Source organism: Dermochelys coriacea, chromosome 8 (assembly GCF_009764565.3).
Source record: "Dermochelys coriacea isolate rDerCor1 chromosome 8, rDerCor1.pri.v4, whole genome shotgun sequence".
Classification (NCBI taxonomy): Eukaryota; Metazoa; Chordata; order Testudines; family Dermochelyidae; genus Dermochelys; species Dermochelys coriacea.
This window is the reverse complement of record NC_050075.1, coordinates 49,300,685-49,319,406: the sequence shown is the minus strand read 5'-3', so window position 1 is coordinate 49,319,406 and position 18,722 is coordinate 49,300,685. Positions and strand designations below refer to the sequence as shown.

Here is an 18,722-nt window from a genome sequence, read left to right as displayed (position 1 = left end):
ACTATATTTTAGCCTTTGATTGATTAGCAAATAAAGTGGTTATCAAAATCACATTTTAAGCATTCCAGAAAGCCAACTGAATTGAACCAGAGTTGATAGACCAGATTTTTGAAAGTGTCAATGCAGATTCCACAATGTTTTTTTTAATATGTATAAGTGCTAGCACATCCATGCATACAGTCCATTTGTCCTCAGTTTGCACTACTGGGTGCATGAATAAGGTCCGCAATGTAAATTGCTCCTTTCTGCCCCACCCCTTGCTATGGCCCCAAGACCAGAAAGCTCTGCCCCCGCCCCTTACCTGGGCCCTGAGGCCGCAGCAGGGAGCCAGATCTTCTCCAGTCCCAGGACTGCAGCGGTGGTCGGGGCGTTGGAGCTTCCCCCACTGCCCCGCATTTCTGCGGAGCCTGAGCAGGAAACGGGCTGCTGCCCCTTCCCAGCCAGGCTCTCTCCCAGGCAGCACTCCAGCATAGCTGGAGAGGCTCTGGCTCCGCCCCTTCATCTCCGGCTCCGAGTCTGGCCCCGTCCCTTCCTCTCTCTGTCTGAGCGGCTCCTGGGGAGCACTAGACCTGCCCAGTCGTTTAGCAGGGTTGGGGAATAGGGGCTTCCCCTGCCCACCCGGCACTGCAGCAGGGAGTGGGGTCAGGCGAATGCAAAGACTTCCCCTGCCCCGCCCAGTGCTTGTCTACTGTGGGCGGGATGCCCATTTTTCCAGTGTCTCCCAATTGGCCAGGGACCCTGGGCACGGGTCCTGTGGGCCCAGTTGATAATATGCCACTGCGAGAACATCGGCACCATCGGATGGGATCCCCAGCATTGAACTCCTACACTGAACCGTTGAGTACCACTCATTAGGTTTGCAGGATGGAGCTGGACCCAATATGATTGGATCCTTCTTCCTTCATGCCTGTCCTTCTAGTACAGAAGGGTTACACAGACCTAACTCTTTAGAACCCTCACATGAGGACTCATTTGACTGACAGGATGGGGCGGAATCCTCTCTCTTAGAAGCAGATCTGGACAGAGATCTGTCCTTATGCCTATGTTTATGTCCCCTTCTCCTGTGAGAGGGTTTCTTAGACTTAAGAGCTTTTGCCTCGACTCTGGAGGTCATGCTCGGAGGTCTGCTGCTCATAGTCTGAGGGCGTTGTATGGGGAAGGTCTCTGCAGCCTGAATCTGAATGAGATTTCACGTCCTACTCCATGAGGTGCTTCTGCAGAGAAAGCTCGCGTCCCTTATGAGTTTGGGGAGGGAAGGAGCAGCAGATGTGGCACTTGGTGGCAATAAGAGTCTCCCCAAGGCAATAAAGGCAGTGCTGGTGGTAGTTGCTGATGGTAAAGGTGCAGGAGAGAGAATTCTTGAACACCAGAATTCTTGGCATAGTCCCTCTTCAGAAGGAGAAGCTCCCTGGGGTGAGAAGAACTAAACCAATTATGCTTACTATAAAAACACTAAAAAAGCCTAAACTATTTGCAACTATTTATAAATTATATTCACAGATTCACAGTAAAGGAAGATCGAAGTGGACAAGGAGGATTCTGACTCCGTCCATGTGGTGGTATGAAGGAACTGGAGAGGTGTCGGTTCACACTACCCTTTATAGTCTGTTTGGAGTACGAGGAGAGTAACTTCACATCCCAGACCAATGAACACTGCATACTAAAAATTTCTGAACCCAGGCACATGGTACACATGCATACCCAAATGTGGAATACGTATAGAGACCATCAATCAAAGAAGAACCCATAGAATCCCACCAAATACTCATGAATATCAGGATATCCACAGAGGGCCATGGTCATTCACAGAAAAGCCCTATGCTGCGAAGATCATCATACAGAACTTGCTGCAGATGGAAACTATCACTTAGTGCTCAAGGGGAGCGGGTTTGACAGAGAGAAGGGAGAATCCACTCATATAATGCTTACCCAGTCCACCACAATTTGCACTTATGTGTCCTGTGGATTTGGAAGAAGGAAGAATATGATGCTGCACAGAGCACCCATCATCCCTGTCCCATCCACTCCTGACCTGAATCACAAATGAGTTCACACAGACAAATTTTCATAGAGTTGGGGAGACTTGGGTACAGGAGAGAGAAGAAAGGATGTCATGCAGCTAGGACCCTAACTCCAAACTACTGCCCCTTAGCAACTTTCGTTATAAAATAATTCTTGAAGAAAAGCAGCCATAAAATTCCAAATTTCAATATTTGACATGAAAAATTCACGTCATACAACTCTAGGTAGGTTTGCATCCCATGGAAATGTTATGCATTTAAATATTTATTTTTTTAAAACTGAGAATTCACACTTGAATCACTCACTTTACAGTATGAACATAAATCAAACTAAACTGTCAAGTGCGTGTTACATCATTCAGAGCGAGAAAAAAAATATACAGCAATATACTGTACTAAATTTTTCACCTCCTAAAGGGATTAGAAACTACCCAATAGCACAATAATATTGCTGCAGGAGTTGATTCAATGTATTTTTAATAATTGAAAGGTTAACTTGCAATGCAGTAAGAATGGTCTAATGTTAGAGAACCAAATGTACAACCTGTAAAAATGAAATATTGACTCATCTCAGGTGTAATTTTTTTTTTTTAAGTGAAACGCTATGGATTTGCACGCATTAGAAGCTGTTGTATAAAAAGGTTAAATCTTGTGGGACTGCAACCAAGGTTTCTGTCTGATTGAACATAGGACAAGATGACCTTCTAACAGACTGTCCTCAAGAATTGAAAAGTTTTATATTTTAGTTTTTATTTTTTATGACTACAATGGGAATTAAAAGCCAAAGCACATTTAAGTTCTGTTTGGTTGAGGGAGGACCCAACAGCAGCAGCCTATTTTGGGTTCTGACACAGTTCTTATGAATTAAATAAAATATCAGCTATTTTTAGTTTGTATAAAAAATGCAGAATTGACTACTCCCCCCAATGGTTCTTATGTAATTAATTAGTTCTTATGTAACTTCCACAAAATAGAAATTCATTCTGAGATACTACTCTCCTCCACTAACTCTGCTTCTGTAACTCCTTGATTCTCTCATTCTCATTTCTCCTGCCCCACAGACCATGGTGATGCCACTGAGATTCTTTCCTCTTGCTAAAAGAACAGGAGGATTTGTGGCACCTTAGAGACTAACAAATTTATCTGAGCATAAGCTTTCATGAGCTACAGCTCACTTCATCGGATGCAGTTTCCTGTCCCTCCCCACTCCACAACTTTTCTTCTTTCAAAGTCAACTTCATAAATCTTTGCACTGTTGTTGTAGCCATATTGGTCCCAGAGTACGAGACACACAAGGTGGGTGAGATACTATATTTTATTGGACCAACTTTTGTTGTTGGAAGGTACAAGCTTTCGAGCTACCCAGAGCTCTTCAAGTCTGGGGAAGGAAATCAGAATGTCTGCCCTAAATACCAGTTGGGACAGACTAAATGAAATGGGCAATTGGGAGATAGACAGTTATGCATGCAGGGTTTGAAGTGGGCAATTAAGGAGAGAAGACAGTGTGGTTTATTACAAAATGTTAGAATGAGCCACAAAACCATGTCCCCATTAAGTTCATGGCTTTTGTTGTTTATTTGACTTTGAATTTAAGTTAATAGGCTTGCCTTTTGAAGAAATTGTGCACGTTTCCTTTGAGGACAAGTATTGAAAAATTAGATATGGAGTGATTGCTTTATGAAAACTGTTCATGCACAGATGATGTGGTGTTTTTGTCTTACTATATTTTTTGTCTTTTACCATACTCTGAGGTGATGATCAGATCATTTTACATTGCTCACTCTGTCCTTATCTACTCTCTCTTTCTGGGCCCTCCAATACATAACTCTCTCAGATTTCTCTGCAGCGCTCAGACCCCTCCATCACTTGGATCTCCCTCTCATCTTCGAATTTCATGGTATCTATATGCAACACCAACCTCTCCCTTCATGTCGCAATCCTCACATGCTATTACTTTGTTCTTATTTCTGGAGAGTGAAGCCATCTCAAAAGAGTCCCAGGACCAGGGGACTTTGCTATACATTTGTTCTTCCCTCCTGAAGTTCCACCTCTACCCCTGAACTTGTTAACAAAAAAATTCAACTTCGCCTCCCTAGTAAGATTCACATGTATGTTTAATCACATTCCAACATGGCTCCAATAGCACAGTCCCTTCCTTCTGCACGAGCATCAGTGCAGAGACTCATGCTTTCATATTTGGAGGATGCCCAATTCAATTCCTGGTGTGTCAGCCATGGTGGAGGCCTAATCATTTTTAAGAAATCTGTTGCTATAGCAAAAGGCTGACTGTTCCTTAGTTTTCCATTCAGCACTGCATTTCAGGAAATCATGCAAATGTTCTGTAAGATGACTGACCTTTGGGTAGATGCTTCTTAATTATCAAGCTACTCTCTCCAGAAGCGTCACCTGACTAATAAAGTGTTACTTATTTCTTTTCTTTTTTTTTTTAAAGGAGGAATCAGTTTTTGAAGACTATTCTTTGCCAATTTACAAAAATATAAAAGTTCACTTAGGAAAACAATGCCATTAAAACTACCTTACAGTTGGCTATACATTAAATAAACTCAACTTTTTGTATAATTTTGGCACATTAGTAAAGAAAGCATTTTATTTATCATCTATTTCCTATATCTGAACTACTTTCTGAAAGCACTGAATATTAAGTATGACTTTATGTGGGCAACAGCAGGGAGGCCTAGTTTTTGAAATCATACAAAACTATATCAAGAGAACTCAAAAGCCATCATTGCAATAACAGTTTAATGACTGTGGGAGATACAAAGATGACAAGTTAATTTGTGAAATTATTTACACCTAGTTGCTGTATATCGACTTCATATCAAAAGAGCACTGAGCTGGTGGACTGACTCAGCAGAAACAAAAATCAGACCTAGTCATCAAGGATCATCTTCAAAGGGTAGCCAATATCATTAGAAATCAAAATACATTAACTCAAAAATAATACTTTTCCCCTTCCCCTAATCAATCCAGTCTTAGGACCTCAAGTGTGAAAACCTGCCTTTCCATGAGCAATCTCCAACTATCTCCTAAGCAACCAGTTTATACTCTTTCCCCCAAGTATCTGTGTGAAAGAGGAGGAAACTGAGGTTAACACCTTTCACAATTTGGTGACCTTATATCAGGACCAATTCTGGCAGGCTATAGAACCCCCAGTGGATGGAAAAACAGGGAGAATCAGTTCAGCTGCAACCATTGGAACAGTAATGAGCAACAGTTTCATTTTTTTTGCCATAGTTTAGTGCCTACTTGTTCTTCATTCCTCCATCACACACTATAAGGAGTGAATTTGAGAAACCCTATGCTGTACTTCATATGCCTGAAAACTGCTTCCCTCCCCAGCCACCTCCCAGCCCTCCAAAAAGAAGATCTGCTCTGTTCTGAGAAGCAGTTCTCAGGAAGCTTGGCCAGGCATGTGAGGAAACAGCAGCATGAGGGGGATACTTGAACTTCAAGTTTGGGTCTTAGATGACCAGGAGAGGTGAGGGAGAATTGTCTTTTCCTCACTAGTTACCAGCTGCCTAACTTCATTTCATGTTGCCCCTCATGGGGGTCCTCTAAGTCTCCACTCTCCTAGCTATTTCATATTGTCCCTTTTCTAGAGAATGCCTCCAGACCCCCACTTTCAGGTGTTTCATGCTGCCCCCATCTAGGTGCATCCTCTGGGGTTCTTTCCTGGCCACTGATGGCTCTTTGTCTGGGGACTTCTGCTAGGGCAAATTTAAATGGGGGAGGAAATGAATAAATGATTACAAAGGAGGCCCCTATAAGTGTGCTTGAACCAGCCATGCCTTGCACCTTGTCAAAATTCAAAATTACACAATAATTCACTCTCCCGCTACTTTACCATGCATTATGAACATGAGCACAGATACCCTAATTCATTTCACTTGAGACCTCTTCCAACAACATACAAGAGAAAGTTTAGTCAATATATATCAGGATCTCTTTTTAGTTAAATTATAGTCTGAATTAAGCAACCTTGTTAGCAAGAAGAAAAGGAGTACTTGTGGCACCTTAGAGACTAACAAATTTATTAGTCTCTAAGGTGCCACAAGTACTCCTTTTCTTTTTGCGAATACAGACTAACACGGCTGCTACTCTGAAACTTGTTAGCAAGGTAAGGCAATTTAGTGTGGAGGTTCAATGCATTATTTTGCTTTGACAAGCAAGCTGTTAATATTAATTAAGACAGACTATAGTGATCCCCTAAGCAGGGGAACATTTCTGTGCCGCCTCCAGCTCTCAGGTCTGATGACTGAGCTGACAGAAATATGAGCTGCAGTGCTAGCGATAAAATGTAATGGAAATGTATGTTAGGTTGATATGAAAAATTCCTAAATGGCCACTGTATGATTTTGCAGAGATCTTTAAAAAAGACAAACTGGAAGTTAGTGTCATGAAACCAAAGCACCAGTAAGAACAAAGGTATGATTTATTAGAAAAACACAATCCCGATTTTCTATAAGTTCTTGCTCTTATGACACAATGAAATGTATTTCCCATTCACATTAAAATGCTAATGACCTTAAAACCACCATGGGAAGAAAATCCACGTCTGCCAATAGAACAGCAGCACAAAAGTCCTTCTGAACCACTCTCTTCATATATGGACTGAAAGACTATTCTGTCCTATTTCTTAAAGTGACATTTCCACTCCTAATCATGGCATGAGTCAGCTAGCTCACAAAGGACCATGGCATGCTTAGCCCTGGGGTTGGCAGAAATTGAGATAGCTACAAAGGGTAAGCAAGCAAGAAGAGGATGCAAATAAGGCATCATACACTTTTATGGCCTTATATAAATAAATAATATTGCAAGCTTCAAATGTCATACAATTAATCATGAGGAAAATGATGGAGCGAATAGAGTGGGGAACAGCACTTCATAAAGAATAAAGAACAACCCCTCAAAATCCATACATGGATGAACTAACTGTTAGCCTATGAGATGGGAAAGTCCCTACAATACAGAATATATGCCATAGTGAGGACCAGGTAAAAAGGGAGGCGGGTGGAATATGGAGCCAGGTATTTATGGTCCCTGACCCTAAACAGAAATTAAACAAATAAATAAATCTTAGTTCAAGATCTAAAATACAAATGAAAAAAAACTTTGGAATTTTAAACTATTATATTTTTCCATAATAATAATTAATAATCTGCAAAAGAAGGTACATAAGAATGGAAATATATGTAGAACAACTGGCAGTGACTCATTTAATCTGCACATCTAGCAGGATAGATAACTTCTAGGCAAGTACTCTAAATGCAGTTTCCATGAGAACAATGTTACATCGTAATGACATTTTTAAAAGAGGATTATTTCCTTTGCACAAATTTCGAATTTAACATATGGAAACTAACATTAGGTTTAACTTACCATTTTATTTTTCCTGCTGTGCACACCTCTGTACTCTTATTTACCCTATTTTTAAATAAAACTGTTTTACACAACATCAAGAGGGCAAGCTCTAGAGAATATTTATTCTCTAATAGCAGTGTTCATTACATTCTGGAACAATCAATCACTTGTTATTCTCAATAATAGTCACTGGGAAAAAAGGAATTAATTGTGCAATAGTAATTGACGCCTGCTCCATCAAACAAGCTGCTGAAAGGACACTTACTACACATTTAAAATATATTCAGGATAGACTGCTAGCATGAAGGAAAAAATCCACAAATATTTTTTAAGTTATATAAAAATGATCCACAGGCACCAGGGATTGAGTCAGAAATCATTACTACTATAAACAGCTAAGAGCTTCCTGGCATCACTGTTAATTATGAGAGCTCTTTCTAGAGAATAATGGATTCTGATTGGAAGAAAAACCCTTTAACAGAAGCTTGTTATCTTATTAGCCTCACAGGTGAGGAGGAATGGCAAGTTTTGGTGCACAGTGCTGTATGGATGCACCCTGCTTGCTGCTGCATCTGGTAAAACAGTCTAGATGGGACAGTCTAAAAGTGTTGGACACTATTGCTGGTAGTGAAGATGCATTAGTTGTGAAAGACATGATTTTTTTTTTTTTTTTTGCTATTATAATACATCCCTGACGGGCACAAAGAGGAAGAAACAGATATGGGAATAAAAGGCAGAAAAACTATGAAAAAAGCAGCATATACAGGAATTTTACATGTTCATTTTACTCTTACCTTCTTCTGCCTCATCCTCCTGTGGCGATAGTGGACCCCCTCCACTTGTTGGACTGACTGATTCATCATCTCTCTCAGACTCCCGCTGCAAACTTACAACTTCATAAATTGCATCTCCAGCATTTGTGTGGCTCTTCCCTTCAGACTAAAAATAAGGACATAAAATGAGTTTTAATGTTAGGTTCTTGCTATTCGCCAATTCCATGTTTTTGCTGGTTTGTTCAAAATAGGCTTAAACCAAGAACTGACAAAGTAGTTTGGGGGCAAGACACTGTACAATTTCAATGGAAGTTGCACATGTGGATTGAGATTAGTATACGACACTGCTGAATGTAATTTGAGGAAGAAGAAAAACAATGAAAACAGGCAGAACAACAATTATTGTTAAAACTCCTCCTGCAACAACCTTTATGTATTTGAGGAATTATAACACAAACTTTACAATTTAAATGCAACAAACTGAGACAGAGAGGGGACTGCTTCAAGAAAAAATTGCAAAGAACAGACAGGAAAAATATTGTGATAATAAAAAGTACCACCAAATATTTTTGAGTTTTTTAGGCATTTTGTAGAATGTTGAGAGTTGGCAGTAGGTAGCATATTCCGCATCAGAAAGATTACAGTACGCGCTGCATGAGCAACATGCTATGAAAGGATCCTTAGAAGTAGGTTGTGTACAGTGCACACATTCACCTGTGCTCCAGGGACCACAATATCTTCCATTTAATCCCAGGAGCCCTTTAGGATTTGTATCCAGTGTATTTATGTTTTACCAGTAGCTGAAATTAGCTGGGATGCCTAAGCTCAATATCCCTAGTTATAACAATTTGGGGAATAAGGCACTCTCACTGGAGGGCACTTGACACTCAGAAGTAGCTTCATACCTGATTGTGCCTAAGTTTGATAACTTTCAAGGCACACAAAGGAATACATTTTCTGACATTCTTTATTTAGCATGAATGAAGTGTGACAAACGATCCATTAAAGACCCATCAAATTTTTGTGTTGATTAAAACAACTTGTACTTCATATTTTTAAAAATGTAATGTACTTAAATCTTGAAGACTGGATAAATGAATTTGATAAGTCTGGAAGAAAAAAAAAAAAAACAGTAAAATAGCTCTTTAGTGTGTCCACATTAAATCTTGAAAGAGAAGAGAACCAGACACCAGGACTATTCCTAGATGTCTCCCCTCCAACACGTGCCCCAGCTGCTTCATTTCCCAAAAATCAGAGAACAGTATATACATCTCTCCTTACTCCCCACTCCCATGTTAAAAAGTTTCTTCTTTGATGTACTCAATATTATTATTCAAAAAGTATCATGATTCATGTATTTTCATATGGTTTTACAACAATAAAGCCAAATAGCTGTTATTAAGTGAACTGGAGATAAAGTAAAGCCAAAAAGTACATTTTAAGACCAGTTTTAGATGAGAGTTTTTTCAGCCTGCTTCATTCTTTGCAAATCTTACATAATCACAGTTAAAATAGTCATTTTTCAAACAGGCTAATAATGTAAAGTCAGCATCAAAAATCAAATGAAAGCAGTCTTACAGAGGTGGTGTTAAATTTGTCTCAGAAGCACGGTGTTACCCACAGGAGAAAAAAGGAATATTCAATAAAGGATAAGTGAAAGAAAAAAAAAGTTACCACTATACTACTTATTAGAATAAGATATTACTGTTTCCTCTCTCAGCAAAAAAAAAAAAAAAAAGAGTAACATATGAGAATCTGCTGTGTAAAACCAAGGCACTGACCACTTGTCACTTAAGAGCTCCTGGCACCTTTCATTAAAAAAAAAAAAAAAAAGAGCATTAACTGCAGCTTGCTGGCCAATTTCCACCCGCAGTAACTAACACCTTCCACTCTAAATACCTCCTGTAGTTTCAATTCCAGTTGGTGGAACTGTTCCATGGGGCAGTCTAAATCTGGACTGCCTGTGGTTGGACAAAATCAAGCGTTTCCCCCCTACTCTGATCAGTCCATCACACCTGTTTCTATTATAACCGAAAAAAACAGGGCATGGGTCCTTTTCTCTCTCTCTCTCTCTCTCTCTCCGAGATTCAGACAGTTTTCCATACAGTTCTGGAAGTGCGGGATGAAATTTGGCTACAGTTTATAATTTAGAGAAATTACCCTTTTGATTAGTAAAATATAGCAGGGAGGCATTGGGTCCATGATCAATGCATACATGTTTCATCTCCCAGGATGTCAGTATCAGGTAATTGCAAGGCCCCTGGTCAAGCAATTATGTCGACACTGATAATCTCATCATTTATCAAAGTCTCGGACATTCCTTTTGGAGGGCTAGAGAGGGGTGTTATTGAGAACACTACAGTTATACAACTTTAGCATTATTCTGAGGACTTGGGATAGTATTCAAAAATCTGTTTAAATGTCATTTTTTTAAAAATGCGTTTGTCTGAAACTCAAGGCACATATAAACAAACATTTTAAAAATACATTAAAAACTTCAGATTAGCCCACTGACAACATTTAGGACTCTTCTAATCACCAAAAATGCCCCCTCAACCTACTTCCCACTGATACCCTTAAAATTAGCTCAAAAAAAGGCAAAGGTTTCCTTGAAACATGCCCTGCTGACTAAAGTTTATTTGGACCAAGAAAGAAGCTATATTTTATGATAAGTATCAAATAAAAAGGATTATAGTGTATGCTCTTTAAAACTGGAAAGTGCTGCAGTCTTCCACATTTTCACATACTTGTGTTTCTTATAAATTCTACTGTATTTCACTCATCTTTATTGTAAAACTGAAGAGCTGGAGTGCCAAAGAAAACAGCTTGCATAGATTGACTTAGTCAGGTGGGCATTCAGTGTAGTCTGTGCCTTTACTGTACAGTAAAAACATCACTAGCTGTTCAGCACTAACTGTTTTATCCCTTAGTAAGGCGACAATTGTCATTCTAGTTTAGGATCAACAAAATTAAGTCAGTCCTATTCATTTAAGTCAGCCACAGGGGTTGTGGTTCCACTGCAAAACAACACAAATTAGAAGATCAGACTCCACTCTTCAGATCTTGAGCCAATATCAATTAGACGTGTAAATCTCTAGAGAAAATGGATCAATGTTTATTGCAGGAGTATGAAACTCTACATAATTCCAAAATGAACTGAATAATAACGGGAAGCTGCAAGTAACGGGTGTCAAGCAGGACAGAAAAACTATGGGGAGGACCTTTGGATTCTACTCTACTGAACAATATTCAGTAAAGCTTACACATACTAAGAAGCATATGCACCCTTCCACTGCATGGCAAGGACGGATGCAAAATCATGTAAATCACACACTCACAGTCCTGGGAAAGCCACAGAGAGGGAATATGCAGTATCTTGAGTCCACCTTCCCTAGGTTGAACTACACAGTCCCCTCATACAAATAATGAGAAACAGAGCTCGGGGGGGCGGGGGGGGCGGGGTAATGAAGTGAAATATTCAGGACAAAATCTAACTTGCACAGAAATCTGTTGTATGGTATTCTGAGGAAGGTACGTGTCTTAATCAATATTATTAAAGCATTATATAACATTACAATCATCTATATAGTGATTTTCATTAATAATGATCATTTAATGCTACAATTTATAACATTAAATTCCCTCACTGCTCCTTCCACACACCGGGGGGGGGCAGTGTAGATGACATCACATGAAATATCACAAGAAGGCAGACAATTAAATATTGTGCTTGTATACAAATGCTATAAGTCTAATTACTAAAATGGTTGAACCTGAGTGCCTGGGATTGAATGAGGATATTGAAATAAGAGGCATTACAGAAACTTGGCGAAACAATGATAATTCATGTGACATTAATACGGGGCACAAAATATGTAAGAATTCCAGTAGATTGCACTGGTGGCTGGGTGTCACAACCTGAGAGAGAAAGCAGAGTCAAATATAGTAAAAAACTTAAATAAATCAAACTTTACTATCGAATCTCTATGGATATAAATTCCATACATGAATAATAAGAGTATAGTAACAGGAATATACTAACAATCACCTGACCACGTGATGACACGTGGTGACAGTGATTGTGAAATACTCAGGGAGTTTATAGAGACTACAAAAACAGAAAACCCAACAATAATGAGGGATTTCAATTATCCCAGTACTAACTGGGTATATGTCACCTCAAGACAGGGATGCAGACAGAAAAATTTCTGGATGCCATAAATGACTACTGTGACATTGTGTACCCTGGGGGAAACACCCTGTAATCCACCATATTCCTCATTTGTATATAATCGTGATATTATATATAGAGTATCCCTTGTAAGGTATCAGGGGAAAGGTTATGATCTGCTCAAAGTCATTTCTCTATCCAAATATGTATATCATTAATGCATATGAAGTAGGGCTATCAAGTGAGTAAAAAAGTTAATCGCATTGTTAAACAATAATTAGAATACCATTTATTTTAAATATTTTTGGATGTTTACTACATTTACAAATATATTAATTTCAATTAAAACACAGAATACAAAGTGTACAGTGCTCACTATTTTTTATTACAAATATTTGCACTGTAAAAAAAATATTTTTAATTCACCTCATATAAGAACTGTAGTGCAATCTCTTTATCATGAAAGTTGAACTTACAAATGTAGAATTATATACAAAAAATCTGCATTCAAAAAATAAAATAGTGTAAAACTTTAGCGCCTACAAGTGCACTCAGTCCTACCTCTTGGTCAGCCAATCACTCAAGACAAACAAGGTTGGTTACAATTTGCAGGAGATAATGCTGCCTGCTTCTTGTTTACAATGTCACCAGAAAGCAAGAACAAGAGTTCACATGGCACTGTTGTAGCTGGTGTTGCAAGATATTTACGTGCCAGATGTGCTAAAGATTCATCTGTCCTTTCATGCTTCAGCCAACATTCTAGAGGACACGCTTCCATGTTGATGATGGGTTCTGCTTGATAACTATCAAAAGCAGTGCGGACAGACGCATGTTCATTTTCATCATCTGAGTCAGACACCACTGGCAGAAGGTTGATTTTCTTTTTTTGGTGGTTTGGGTTCTGTAGTTTCTGCATTGGCGTGTTGCTCTTTTAAGACTTCTGAAAGCATGCTCCACACCTCGTCCCTCTCAGTTTTTGGACAGCACTTCAGATTCTTAAACCTTGGGTTAAATTCTGGAGCTATTTTTAAGAAATTTCACATTGGTACCTTCTTTGCATTTTGTCAGATCTGCTATGAAAGTGTTCTTAAAACGAACATGTGCTGGCTCATCATCTGAGACTGTCATAACATGAAATATATGCAGAATGCGGGTAAACCAGAGCAGGAGACGTACAATTCTCCCCCGAAGGGGTACAGTCACAAATTTAATTGACCCATTGTTTTTTTTAATGAGCATCATCCGCATGGAAGCATGTCCTCTGGAATGGTGGCTGAAGCATGGAAGAGGCATACGAATGTTTAGCATATCTAGCATGTAAATACCTTGCAACGCTGGCTACAAATGTGCCATGCAAACGCCTGTTCTCACTTTCAGGTGACACTGTAAATAAGAAGCAGACAGTAGTATCTCCCATCAATGTAAACAAACTAGTTTATCTTAAATAATGAGGAGTCTGAAGGTACCTTAAAGACTAACAGCTTTATTTGGGTATAAGCTTTCATAGGTGAAAAACCACTTCTTCAGATGCATGGAGTGAAAATTATAAATACAAGCATAAATATACTGGAACATGCAGAGAAGGGAGTTACCGTAATGGCTACCCCTTTAATACTTGTTTATCTTAGCAATTGGCAGAATAAGAAGTAGGAGTGAGTGGACTTGTAGGCTCTAAAGTTTTACACTGTTTGGTTTTTGAGTGCAGCTATGTAACCAAAAAAATCTGCATTTGTAAGTTACACTTTCATGGTAAAGAGACTGCATTTCAGTACCTGTATGAGGTGAACTGAAAAATACTATTTCTTTTGTTTATCATTTTTACAGTTCATATATTAGTAATCAAAAATAATATAAAGTGAGCACTGTGCACTTTGTATTCTGTGTTGTAATTGAAATCAGTATTGAAAAGGTAGAAAAACATCCAAAGATATTTAATAAATTCAATTGGTATTCTATTGTTATAAGTGCAATTAATCACGATTATTTTTTTAATGGTGATTAATTTTTTTGAGTTAATCATATGAGTTAAATGTGATTGACAGCCCTAATATGAAGTTATGAGAATTGTGTTGTAGGGTTGTCACTAAAACATGCTGTAATTTGGGGGATCAACCAGATATTAGCTCCCCAGAGGCAACAGCAAGGAAAGTGACCAACACCTGGGCGGGATGTCAATCAACCCAGCAACAACCATTGTCCAGAAAGGGAGCTACAATGCAATGACTCACCTGCATGAAGCCACAGCAAGGGAATTGTTCAACCTTGCCGGGAGACTCAGCAATGCCCACCCAGACATGCCTGGACTTGTGTTTTCCAAGCACATGGACTGAGAATATAAAACCGAACACAGGGGGCCCATGCTGGACCGTCACCCACCTATGCTGCAAGCAACAAGGACACTCTGAAGACTCCAACTGAGGGGACTGGCCCAAATTTCAAGGGTGAAATCTGTATATTAAGGACTGCAATATCCAGTGGGGTAAGAAAAACTGCTTAGTCTAGTTGTTGCCCAGTCTAATTGGGTTGAGAGTTTAGACTGCGTGTTTATATTTTATTTCTTTTGGTAACCAACTCTGACTTTTTGCCTATCACTTAATTTCACTTAAAATCTATCTTTTATAGTCAATAAATTTGTTTTACCATTTATATTTACCAGTGAGTTTGTATGAAGTGTGGGGCAAATCTGCTCAAGTTTTGCAAAGGCTGGTGTATATCCACTTTCCATTGATGAAAGATGAACCAATTAATAAATTTGCACTGCCAATCTTGAGCAGTCCAGGATGGTATATTTCTGGGGTACAGTGCTGGGAAGTGGGGGGATTTGGCTCAGGTGCCTTTCCATGTGTGATTCATGAGTGGCTCTGGGAGCATTCATTCAATCTAGCTGGGTGTGGGGTCTCCACATGTGATTGTGCCGAGTGATAACAGCACCTGGAGGGGTTTGTTGCTGGTCACTAGCAAGGCATTGTGAGAGAGACAGCCCAGGATGGAGAGAGTTCAGGGGGCACAGCGGTCCCACAGTCTCAGGCTGCACCCCGGGGATCCCGTCACAACTGCCTTTTGAAGCTGTTTCCCTGGAACCCACAAGGGAAGCATCAGTTCTTGATTTAGTCTACAGTGGAGTACAGGGTCTGGCCCAAGGGATTAATATAACTGAACTGCTTAATAATAGTGACCATAAAATAATTAAAATTAACATCCTTACAGGGGAGAAAACATCAAACTAACCCACCACAGTCACATTTAATTTCAAAAAGGAAAACACCACCAAAACAAGGAATCTAGTTAAAAGGAAACTAAATGGAACAGTGTGACGGAGTGGACTAGGATCTGAGGCCCCTTGCTGGAAGCGTCAGGGTCCTGCCACACTTGTCCCAGAAAAGAGTGGTAGAGAGGTCCTCCAAGTGGGCTAGAGTGGCTCCAGGGGAAGCAGCCAATCAGAGACCAGGAGAGCCCAATAAAGAAGAGCTGCAGAGAGAGAGAGAGGGGCAGTTCCTTGCTGGAGCTAGAAGAGTGCAGATGGTACTCCTGGCTGCCCAAAGGGAAATGCAGCACAACAGACAACTCAGTGCTAGTAAGGACTGGGGGAGCGAGGAAGAACTCCTGACTGGCTGCTAGGCCTGAACTTGGAAGAGCCCAGAGCTAAGAGTAAGGTGTCAGGGAAGGCTGGGGCTGTGGGGAAGTGGCCCAGGAAACTGAATGTAGTTTTACTGAAGGGACACAGAGTAGCTGGTGGACCTGGGTTCCACCATAGGCCACTGGGGAAGGGCCTACAATTGGACAGCATTAAACCCCCAGAAGGGGACTGAAGTGTCAGGAGGTCCAGTTGGAGAACTGGGGGGCAGAACAGACTAAAAGGGCAAAACCATTGCCTTCAGGGAGGAAGTCCTGGGGGCATGGCCCAATACCAAGGCTGGGACTGGTTTAAAGACCACCGACACACCCAAACAGAAGTGGGAGCTCGCGAGAGGTGGGTGCCACACTGTGAAGTGCCTGCAAGGTGCATGGAAACTTTTTGAACCCACCATAGTAAAGGCTCTAATTAAAAGTATACTGCCCCTCAAAAATATAAAAAAAACAGTAAGAGCAGCACAAAAATGCCACCATGGCTAGGCAGCAGAGTAAAAGACACAGAGGCAGAAATGCATCCTTTAAAAATTGGAAGTCAGATCATAGAATCATAGAATATCAGGGTTGGAAAGGACCTCAGGAGGGCATCTATCCAACCCCCCGCTCAAAGCAGGACCAATCCCCAAATAAATCATCCCAGCCAGGGATTTGTCAAGCCTGACCTTAAAAACTTCTAAAGAAGAAGATTCCACCACCTCCCTAGGTAACGCATTCCAGTGTTTCACCACCCTCCTTGTAAAAAAGTTTCTCCTAGTATCCAACCTAAACCTCCCCCACTGCAACTTGAGACCATTACTCCTTGTTCTGTCATCTGCTACCACTGAGAACAGTCTAGATCCATCCTCTTTGGAACCCCCTTTCAGTTAGTTGAAAGCAGCTATCAAATCCCCCCCTCACTCTACTCTTCCGCAGACTAAACAATCCCAGTTCCCTCAGCCTCTCCTTGTAAATCATGTGTTCCAGTCCCCTAATCATTTTTGTTGCCCTCCACTGGACTTTTTCAATTTTTCCAATGGCCATATTCATTGTGGAGTATAATGAGTGGATACGATGATGAGGATGGATCTACCCTCATTTGGTGGGATTTAATGTTCAGTGAGTTTATGGTTCCAGTTCATATGGTCCGATGGAAAAAGTCTCTCAGTCCCTTTCCCATAGTTGATGCACGATGTCGTACCGGCTCACACCTCCTGGTATTGTCGGTGGCCGGTGTGTTCGATGTAGATGTTCCTGGACCATCGTATTGTATCCGAGACCATGAGGTGCCGCATGAGCCGTGCGTACCGTCAACTGATCCTGCAGGTCCGCAGCACATGCTCGTTGCAGGGGTCCCAAGCGCCCAGGGCTCCGACAATCAGGGTATCCATCTGCACCTCGGAGCCCTTGGCTCTCAGGGTGTCGGCCAGGGGGGCGTATTTTTCCAGCTTACGAGCTTGGGATTCGCAGAAGGCCGGGGTCCTGTTCTCGAAGGAGACCATGACGTCAATTAGGATGATCTTTTTCTGGTCCTCGTCAGTGACTACCATGTCAGGTCGCAACTGGCTGTCCGTCCCAGGGATGGTGGAGTTCATGGCGACCTCCCCCAGGCGCGGTGCGATGGCTTTCACCAGGCGATTCTGGATGGCGTTGTGGCGCACCTGCCAGGCTCTGGAGTGGGGCTTGCTTCTTCCTACACATCGGGATGGTTTATCCCTGTAACCTCAATAAGGATTCTTTAAAATACAGCCAGCTCTCCTGGACTCCCTTCCCCCTCATGTTATTCTCTCAGGGGATCCTGCCCATCAGTTCCCTGAGGGAGTGAAAGTCTGCTTTTCTGAAGCAGAGGGTCCAGGCTGCTCTCCTTTCTTCCCTGTGTCAGGATCCTTAACTCAACCGTCTCATGGTCACTGCCTCCCAGGTTCCCATCCACTTTTGCTTCCCCTACTAATTCTTCCCAGTTTGTGAGCAGCAGGTCAAGAAGAGCTCTGCCCCTAGTTGGTTCCTCCAGCACTTGCACCAAGAAATTGTCCTCTACACTTTCCAAAAACTTCCTTGATTGTCTGTGCACCACTGTATTGCTCTCCTAGCAAATATCAGGGTGATTGAAGTCTCCCATAAGAACCAGGGCCTGCTTTCTAGTGACTTCCGTGAGTTGCTGGAAGAAAGCCTCGTCTACCTCATCCCCCTGGTCTGGTGGTCTATAGCAGACTCCCACCACGCCATCACCCTTGTTGCTTCCACTTCCAAACTTAATCCAGAGACTCTCAGGTTTTTCTGCAGTTTCATACTTCAGCTCTGAGCAGTCATACTGCTCCCTTACATACAATGCAACTCCCCCACCTTTTCTGCCCTGCCTATCCATCCTGAACAGTTTATATCCATCCATGACAGTACTCCAGTCATGTGAGTTATCCCACCAAGTCTCTGTTATTCCAATCACATTATAATTCATTGACTGTGCCAGGACTTCCAGTTCTCCCTGGAATCACAAACTCTGGTAAATCAAGTATAAAAGTATAATTAGGCAGACCAAAAAAGAATTTGAAGACTAATCAGCAAAAGACACTTAAAAAAAATTAAGCACGTCAGAAGCAGGAATACTACCAAATAATCCATAGGGCCACTGGACGACCCATGTGCTGAATCAGCACTCAAGGAAAAACAAGAGAAGCTAAATTAATTCTTTGCATCAGTCTTCACTGTAGAGGATGTGAGGGAGATTCCCACACCCAAGCCATTCTTCTTAGGTGACAAATATGAGGCACT

The 18,722-nt window shown here is 41.0% G+C and overlaps 1 protein-coding gene across 5 annotated transcripts in view; it reads right to left on the bottom strand.

The window, feature by feature from the left end:
* Positions 1-18,722, bottom strand: part of RABGAP1L (RAB GTPase activating protein 1 like) — a 531,206-nt gene that overhangs the window by 404,433 nt on the left and 108,051 nt on the right. For all 5 annotated transcript variants that reach the window (XM_038413497.2, XM_038413504.1, XM_043491093.1 and 2 more), the window contains exon 11: positions 8,198-8,342. In XM_038413497.2, coding sequence (XP_038269425.1) covers positions 8,198-8,342 — 145 coding nt within the window. The remainder of the gene's footprint in view (positions 1-8,197; positions 8,343-18,722) is intronic.